The sequence below is a fragment of the Chiloscyllium plagiosum genome, chromosome 33, assembly GCF_004010195.1.
Source record: "Chiloscyllium plagiosum isolate BGI_BamShark_2017 chromosome 33, ASM401019v2, whole genome shotgun sequence".
Taxonomy (NCBI): Eukaryota; Metazoa; Chordata; class Chondrichthyes; order Orectolobiformes; family Hemiscylliidae; genus Chiloscyllium; species Chiloscyllium plagiosum.
The window spans coordinates 16,145,852-16,155,544 of record NC_057742.1 but is presented as its reverse complement, the minus strand read 5'-3'; the positions used below and the strand labels follow the sequence as shown (position 1 = coordinate 16,155,544).

The 9,693-nt window shown below is 41.4% G+C and overlaps 1 protein-coding gene across 3 annotated transcripts in view; it reads left to right on the top strand.

Annotated features, from left to right (window-relative positions):
- Nucleotides 1-8,853, top strand: part of etv4 (ETS variant transcription factor 4) — a 107,690-nt gene extending 98,837 nt beyond the window's left edge. For all 3 annotated transcript variants that reach the window (XM_043675033.1, XM_043675032.1, XM_043675034.1), the window contains exons 12-13: nucleotides 4,698-4,799; nucleotides 7,877-8,853. In XM_043675033.1, coding sequence (XP_043530968.1) covers nucleotides 4,698-4,799; nucleotides 7,877-8,098 — 324 coding nt within the window. In that variant the 3' untranslated portion in view covers nucleotides 8,099-8,853. The remainder of the gene's footprint in view (nucleotides 1-4,697; nucleotides 4,800-7,876) is intronic.
- Nucleotides 8,854-9,693: the final 840 nt, after the last annotated feature.

Below are 9,693 nucleotides of genomic sequence, written 5' to 3'. Positions count from 1 at the left end.
TCCAGCTCAGCACTGTCCCCATGACTTGTCTTACCTGCCTATCTTCCTTTCCACCTATCCACTCCACCCTCCTCCCCAACCTATCACCTTCATCCCCACCCCCACTCACCTATTGTACTCTGTTACTTTCTCCCCACCCTCCTCTCATTTATCTCTCCACCCTTCAGGCACTCTGCCTGTATTCCTGATAAAGGGCTTTTGCCCGAAACGTCGATTTTCCTGCTCCTTGGATGCTGCCTGAACTGCTGTGCTTTTCCAGCACCACTCTATTCCGGGACCAGGTGGATTTGCCAATCCACACAGATACTCCCTAACCTTGTCAAATGCCAGTTCCACAGGCAACAAACTGAAAGAAATGTGGATGAGAGAATTTTATATAGGGACTGTTGATTCTTCATATTTTCTTTGCTGTGCTTCAATCAGCTTCTGTTTGATTTCACGAAAAGTGAGGTGGAAATCTTAGTGAACTGACTATTATGTGCCACTTTCATGAACGCATGTTTCAGTTAAACGCTCACCGCTATGTGTCAGTTTGGGGCCCACATGCTCAGAGCAGAATGCAGAGGGCAATTGATTCTTTGGTATTCACTACCAGAGGAAGACATTGAGGGCAGAACATTGTGTTTTTCAGGATAGAGGTAGATATAACTCCCGTGGCTAAAGGGATATGGGGGTAGGGTGGGATTAGCTTACTGAGCTCAACGATCTGTGATCAAATGGTGGAGCAGGCGGGAAGGGTCAAATGGTCTCCTCCTGCTTCTATCTCCTATATTTCCATGCTGTGTTCCATCTGCCAATGTTTCTGGGGGATGGACTGGGGGGAAATCCCGATCAACTGGTGGATTAACTGTTGCAGTGCTGCCCAGTCTATAGCCAAACGCCACTTATGGAGTGCAGAACCTCGTGCTTGGGAACACACAGAAGATTCAGTCAGAGCAGGAATCGGCAGTGCAATGTGGAGACTTCATAATCTGCCAGTTTCCATTAGGAACTGACTATGGTTTTGCCATCTTGGGATTTGTGTGCAATAGTGTCTATTTTCCCAGCAGTGCTGTTTAATACATGGGTGTATCAATTAATGCACTGCAATTGAGCAGTACTCTTACAAAGTTTCATTATGGAAGATAGACTTGCCAAGATATTCACTTTGTTAAGCTAGTGTTTGACTTGATTTATAATGCTCGTTATAATGTAATATTTCAAATTTCTTCAGAACAAGGCAACAACATTTGAGTGACACTTGTGGATGTTAATTTGAGTTATTGGAACAGGAACTTTTAGACCATGAAATAAAATCCATGGTTCAATTCTGATAAATTGTTCCATTTAAATAGTTTTTCAGATATGTTCTGCTCACATTAGAATTGCCTAAAACTCCTAAGGGCATATGAAGTCTATTAATTAGTCACAATTCACATAAGCCTACAATTTTCAGTGTTCTGTCCAGTCACTCCATTTGGTGCTTGGTTCCACAGATAAAGTTTTCCAATAAATCATCCATATTTAGCCATTTAAAACTTAAAGTATGAACATTAGCATGATTTTCTATTTATTTCTTGTTAGTGCTTTTCAGTTTTAGTCCATTATGATTTGGTGTATGACTTTGGTATTAATTATCGTGTTATCTCTTGGCTATCGAATACAGCTAGCCAACATCATGTTTGAGAGGCACCCGTAGGCTTGGGGTTTTTTTTTTCAAGGGTGGGTATGACATTTGCTGAAAGAACAGCTATTGGCTAGCTGACACCTTGTCCCAAGATCCCTGCACGTGTTGCTGTTAAGGTGGCTGCTGAAAAGCATTAAGGAGGGGTTTCGTGGTGGTGGTCCCTTTTTTGAATGATTTCTCCTGCTTTCATATCGAGTACTGTTCAGTCCCCATTCTGCCAGAAAAGTCCAGTTAGAATATAGCAACTCCACAGAGCAGAAGGTTTTATCTGCACCACACGGCTCAGTGATAATGACATTAGTATTGCTTGACCTGTTAGCATATGTGTAATTTATAGGTTGTTGCTTCTGATGATATTGGCTATTCTAATACCTCATCAAAACATCCATTTTGTGTATGTTGACTATTGGCATTGACAGGCTATTAATCTGTGTGTACATCACAAGCTCACCCTGGCTGTTTATGTGCACTGTGGAACTACGCAATGGATACCAGTGGGAAATGGAAATTCCCATGGAGTTTCTTTTCTCACTGGTCCAAGGCCTTCTCTGATAAGCCCAAATCTATTGAGATAAACTATCTTTGTTGATTGGACCATGTTCCCTACTGAATAGTTTGGTACAGTAGCACCCACAATCTGTTAACATTGCAAGGTATGCCTCCATGCTGAAACCCTGGGACCCATGCATCATCCATGAGGAGCTATTGCTTTCTTCTGGGCCATGTATCATTTTTATTTGCTGACATGAAAATGGCATCATTCTGTACCCAGGGCCAGGTGCTGACAGTTTAAAAAAATCAACATTTACATCAAAGCAATAAACTGAGGAGATCAGGGACATGCCCATTAGTGTCAGTCGGTGATTGATGACTCCATTTAACAAAGTTACTCTCCCTTGGTGTTCAGAGCTTCCAAAAAGCATTGTGCATTTGAGGCCACATTGTTAAACAAAGACCTGTTGGTTAATGCAGTTCAATTATTTAACCCTTGGGACATCTGCCTTTAGACTGCCCTTTCGGGGGAAAAGTATTAACTAGCTTATTTATATACAATTTTGCACACACAGGTAAATGGAAATTCTGATCTCTGCTTCTCTAATATTACTCACCAGAGGTTGTCACAAACGCCCACCGACTATACACATGTAATGTGACTTACCACATTACAATGTGTACATAGTGGCCATGTCCAGTTATCCAATCACACTCCTTGTCTAAGGTTCCACCCAGAGAATGGCCCTGCGGCTGAGCTATTGTTGGCTGTGAGAGTCCATTAGTTGTTCCCCAGGTGATGCCTTAAAAATGGGATGACAACTTTGGAAAAATGTGGAAGCAAAGCGTAAGCACTCGGACATGGATCCAATTCTTTGACGAGTTTAAATATGATTGCTTTCGCTGACTAGCCATTTCTTAGAAATAACGTTGCATTATAGTTTCTTTTAATAACTAGTGAGAAATTCTACAGTCTCTTCTGTTGTAAAGTCTTGTCTGTGCCAATATTCTCTCTTGCTACTAAAGCCCTTGTGGGGTTTTGCTCACACAGCCGCTCATACTGACCAGTCTCTTATCCAGGGGACCATTCCTTCTGCCATGGATTAGATTTAACATTGAGTGTTGACCGATGACTCTGCAGCTGAATCCACAGATGCTCTCCCACTGGCACCTTCTGGGCACCAATGGAGCGAGTGCTGCGTGTCAGGGGTGCCATCTTGATCTGAGATGTTAAGGACTTGTCTGCCCCACCATAAGGACCTAATGATGACCATGAAACCATTGTCAGTTGTCAGAAAAATCTATCTGTGCTCATAAATGTCCTTCATGGAAGGAGACTGCTTGCCTGGTCTGACCTACTTGTGATTCCAGACCCGCAATAATGTGGTGACTCTTAACTGTCCTTGAGCAAGTTAAGCATGGTCAATAAATGTTGGCTTGACCAATGCCCATGTCCTGTGAATGAATTTTTAAAAAATGAGCTAAGATCTAATGGAATAGCAGAGCAAGTCCAGAGACTAAGTGACCTAGTGCTGTTCCTAATTCTTGTGATTGTATGTTACATCAAGAATATTCATCTCTGTCATGCTGAAAATTTTCTTAAAGTAATTTGACCCCTAAGTCCATGGTCATGTGGATTGGTTGTATCAGCTACACTTCGAGCAGCTATTTCTCCAAAGTAACAGCTGTGTATTACTCTGCTTACATTGTGAAAGTGAGGACTACAATTTTAACAAAAGTGAAACAAAACTCAATGGTGCCGAATGAATCTTTTAAACATAATTAAAAGCCGGAAATTTGAAAGAAAACAAAGTTCTGGAAAAGCACAGACACTTTGTCAACATCTGTAAAGAAAAAGTTACATTTCAAGTTGTACTCAGAACAAATGCAAAAGGGTGCGCGTCCAAACTGTTGACTTACAGGTGAATGCAGACTGAGGCTTTTAGGTTTCTAGGCCCAGGGGATATGCTGTAATGTCTTATTTAATGATAACCACTTTTTAGTGTTGCTGATTAAACCTACATAGACTTCTGCATTCAAAGTTGTATTGCCATGAGGCCAATTATAAAATATCGAATCCATTTTCTGCCACTCTTCATAACTTGTGTTTTTTTTATTGTTTTTGGGACGTGAATATTGCTGACACACAATGATAATTGCCCATCACTATGATCCCTCAAGAAGGTAGCTGTGAGGGAGGACAGAAAACGCAGACCCCCAGTGGTGTTCCTGCCCTAGGCTCCTGTTATTGTGCCTTGATATACCTCCTATCTTGTGCCCTAGTTACAAACCACCTTGAAATGGTACAATCCCTGAAGTATCGATACATCTGTAGTGCATTTTTCTATAGCAGGTTAGGTGACATTCCTGTGTCATTTCTGTGGGCAGTTAAGATTCAGCAACATCACGGTGTGGACCTGGAGCCACCTGTAGGCCAGACTGGTTAAAAAATGTGATATCCTTCCCTGAAAGGTGGCAAATACCAGAAACCTTCTCTTATTTTTGTGCACGCGTTGAACAAATGATTTTCTTTCTATAGGTGGCAAGATTGTGGGGAATGCAAAAGAACCGACCAGCCATGAACTATGATAAACTTAGCCGTTCACTTCGCTACTATTATGAGAAGGGGATCATGCAAAAGGTAAGTTCAATGTAATTATTAAAGTGATCATTTTATTGTGACTAGCAGCCACATCAAATCAGACCATTTTCTTTTGTAAAGATTAAACTGAGCCCCCACCCAATAAACCTTTGCATAAATTGCGTGACCAGCCTCCTGACTCCCTGCCAATCAACTAACTCTCTAATTATGCACATCTCCTGATCACATTCCTTATTTCAGACTTTAACACACTTCCTTTTACACAACATTGGATAAGACTGCAACTTCCAAAAGCCATGTCATAGACACATTCCAATCTAGACAGGAATGCAACCACTGGGTCCAAAGTTTCAGTTTCAGTTCTACAGTTGAATCTAATAGAATTCCTACTGGCGAAAAAGGCCATTTGGCCCATAGTCAGCATCAACCCTCCGAAAAGCATCACATCCAGACCCAAGCCCCTACCCTATTCCTGTAAACTGTGTTTCTCATAGCTAATCCACCCAACCTGGACACTATGGGACAATTTACCAAGGCCGATCCATCTAACCTGCACGTCTTTTGGACTGTGGGAGGAAACTGAAGCACCCAACGGAAACCCCTACAGACACTGGGAGAACGTGCAAACTTCATATAAACAGTTGTCTGCGGCTGGAATGGAATCCTGTTCCCAGGCGCTGTGAGGCAGCAGTGCTAACCACTGAGCCACTGTGCTGCCTGAAACCAACTCCCCAATTCATATTAAGTAAAATTCAGCAAGGGTCATCTTAGACTGTGATAGGGATGCAGCGGGATTGCCAATTAATCAACCTTGTCAAGGTGGGATGTGGTGGGAGAGAGCATAATGGGCAGGGATGCAGTCGGAATGAATGTCTCCAGGAAAGTGAGAGTGCGCGCTTTGGGAGCAAGAGTAGACCATTTTACCTCACAAGCCTGCTCTGTATTGTAATAACATCATGGCTGATTTGATCATGGCTTCAACTCTGCTTCTTTGTTAGCCTCCCATAATCCTTAACTCACCAATTGATCAAAACTCAATTTAACTCAGCCTTAAAATTATTTAATGTCCAAGTCTTCACTGCTTTCTGAGGAAGGGAATTCCACTGACTAATGGCCTCTTGGAAGGGGTGGGGAAATTTCTCCTGAGTCTTAACTGCGAGACCCCAAACTGTATCAGAATCAAAAAGTATGGTGCTGGAAAAGCACAACAGGTCAGGCAGCATCCGAGGAGCAGGAGAGTCGACATTTCAGGTATAAGCTTTTTGACTCTGATCTCCAGAATCTGCAGTCCCAAACTGTATCACCCTGTTCTCACCTCATGTATTTCAATAAGATCACCTTTCATATTTAGACTAGATGACTAGATTCCCTTTAGTGTAGGGACAGGCCCTTTGGTCCAACAAGTCCATACCGACCCTCCGAAGAGTAACCCACCCAGTCCCATTTCTCTCTGACGAATGCACCTAACACTATGAGCAATTTAGAATGGCCAATTCACCTGACCTGCACTTCTTTGGACTGTGGGAGGAAACCTGAGTACCCAGAGGAAACCCACGCAGACACGGAGAGAATGTGCAAACTCCACACAGACAGTCGCCAAAGCTGGAATTGAACCTGGGACCCTGGTGCTGTGAGGCAGCAGTGCTAACCACTGAACCACCGTGCTGTCCAATGAGTATAAACCCAACCTGATCAACCTTTCCAAATATGATCCATAACTTTAGGTACAATCTTAAGGAAGCAAACATGTTTTCACCCCTTTTCTTTTAAACCCCTCCCATTCCCATTAAAGTCCAGACTTGATATTATGGTGCCAAAATAGTACGTGACCTGTATGTGGTTAAACTGTAGATTCCCTTGCAATTTTAATTCCTGTCCTCTAGGAATTCTTTGCCCACCAGCTTCCCAAATGATTAGCTGACTGGGTTCAAGAAAAGAAAGTGGAAGCAGTAGGGGAAAGAATAGTTGTTGGCAGGAATGGAAAGTTTGAGTTATGAAGAAAGGCTAGGATGTTTTTCACTGGAGTGTAGGAGGTTGACAGGTGACCTTATAGAAGTTTATAACATCGTGAAGGGTAGAGATGGAGTTAATGGCAGTTGTCTTTTCCCTAAGATGGGGGGTTTGAAGACTAGGGGGCACATTTTTAAGGTGAGAGGAGAGAGATTTTAAAAAAGACACAAGGGGCAAATGTTTTACACAGAGGGTGGTTCGGACGTGGAATAAACTTCCTGAAGTAGTGGTAGATATGAATACAATTATAACATTTAAAAGGCATTTGGATAAGTACATGAATAGGAAAGGTTTGGAGGGATGTGGGCAGGTGGGACTAGTTTAGTTTGGGATTATGTTCGGCATGGACTGGTTGGACTGAAGGGTTTGTTTCCGTGCTGTACGATTGACTTAATGGTGAAGTAAGTGTAGAAAATTGATAGTATGATGGGAAGTCTTTATTTCCTGCTTACCACGCAATCTATTCTACTGAAAGCTGGATTGAAACTCTGTCTTAATTTAATATTGTTTTTTAATCAGGAAAGAACACAGTTACATGTTTTCCACACAATCTTCTGGCCCAAGGACTGATCGCATGCTAAAAAATTACAATCTGTCATGAAGGTTCCACTTGGTACTTGGCAGTTCAGGCTTACTTTAAGTCTTGCCTTCCAGTAAGTGACCTGGTGTGGCACTGAGCCACATTTAGATCCTTGCTCTATGCAGTTGTCTAATCCCATCTGAGTCACAATAATTGGCCTTACTTTTCTCTAGCAGAGAGAAGTTAATTAGCCAGCCTTGTGCTGCTGTTCATAGAGCACTGACATGCTCAGGAAGCGCGTGGATGTGCAGGGATCAGCTGAAGACAGGAGAGAGTTTTCTATGATGCCCTCCATAGTCCAATAGCCTGCCAAGATTCATGTCTAAGCTTGCACCTGTTTTATTTTAAAAAGAAGGTTCTGGCAATCATGGAAAATCAATTGCTTCATGAACTGTCAGGGGAGGGGAGGAGAGGAGAGAACTTGCAAAGAAGTCTGGCACAAACTCTGAATGAGGCATTGTTATCCTCTGTGTACAAAGCAGCTGGGTGCCCTCTGGTGTACTCCAATGACCTTTGTTGTTTGCAGGTGGCTGGCGAGCGATACGTGTACAAGTTCGTCTGTGAACCAGAAGCGCTCTTCTCTTTGGCATTCCCTGACAATCAGCGGCCACTGCTGAAGTCTGAATTTGATCGGCACGTGAATGAAGAAGACACTGTTCCCCTGTCTCATCTGGACGAGAACACCCCCTACATGCCAGATGCTGGCTGCATCAATTCACAGCACTATAACAAAGGATATATGTATTGATCAACAACAAGGAAAATGTTGGGTTTTTAATCTCTCTAATTGCACTGCAATAACTATTAGAAACTGGTAGAAATTATAAGTTAGAATCTGTTGCTTTAAACATACGTATATCAAATAACTGGGGATATAAAGTTGTCCTGTATATGATTTTTAGAGGATTGTTTTGTCTATTTCTTTCTTGCATATGTCTCACCCACCACATATACACATTGTGCAAGATTCTTTCATAGTTTGAGGCACGTTTTTTTTTAAATTCATTATTCCCAAATAAGCAGCAAATTGATCAAACCCCAACATATATTCTATTTGTTCTTCTCAATTTTTAAAAGAAATCTGCCATATTTATGCGTTTTTAATTGAGTTTCATTGCAAGAGTTTTCTTGTAGAAATCTGCCAGAAATTTTCAGAAATCCGCCCAACATTCAAAGGCTCATGGCTGCTGACTGAACAGATATTCTTCATTTTCTCACTTTGGTCTGTTTCTCTCCCTCTCTGCAGTTGGGACATCTTTGCTTCCTTAGCACTCTAACTTCTAAGTTCTGTGTCTCATCAGCATTGATTAGAGCCATTTATCACGCTGGTATTACAGTTGGGGTCTCCGAGTGTAGACTGTGTTTCAGTGTAGCAGAGACTTGTCTGGGAAATAGATATCACAGCACCCCCAAAAATCTAGCACATTGGACTCACACCAGAGGATCTAGATTTTAAAAAAGGAATATTTTTATTCTCGAGTTGTTCAAAGAGGAGGGAAAACCTGCTTTGAAAATCGTTAAAACATAAGATGGTTATTGTGATAAACAAAAAAATCTATGGTTGTAATTTGGATGTAAGTTAAGTAAAGTAGAAAATCAACACCTGAGTTAAATGAAACTTCATCTGACTTTAGCAAAATTGAATAGGGGAGTACTGGAAAAGAAGTCCAGAAAAATTCAAAGTGGAACTGCAAAACCCAATATTTACTTATAAAACAAGCATTATGCATAAAATGCACTAAATCACTTCCTATCAAATACAATTCCGTATTCAAGCTCTAACTGATTAGCTGACTGGCGGTTTGTTTCCATCACTGCGTGTGAAGGTTAACCTAATCTTTGGAATGAACACACCTTTTTAAAATGGGGAAGCGGAGTTCTCTTTGAAATGGGATAATCCTGCTTCAGAATCCAGCAGCCTGCAGTATAAATATTGGGCATTTATAACAATAGTGTACAATCCGCATTAAATCTATGGAGAGTGCATGGATTGTAATCTTGTCACTTCTTATTAGGGATTATCATGTAGCTGCACATTTAGACATTTCATTATTCACTCATTAAGCATGAGTTTGAGATATGGAAGTAAATGATCTGAGTGATGTTATTGAAAGTTACATTACATATCTATCAGCTGGGGAAATAAATTCTCATTTCAGGAATTAGTGGGATCCAGTCAAAAATGTAGACTTTGCTCTCTCTATTTTGAATGAACCATTTTTAAAATAAGTGCGTTCTGTATCTAGTTCCCAGTGAGAACATCCTCATAGCACAAAACCGACAAAAACTTGCACCAGTGAACAATCCCTGAGAGCTGATTGCATTGGAAATGACAACAATGAT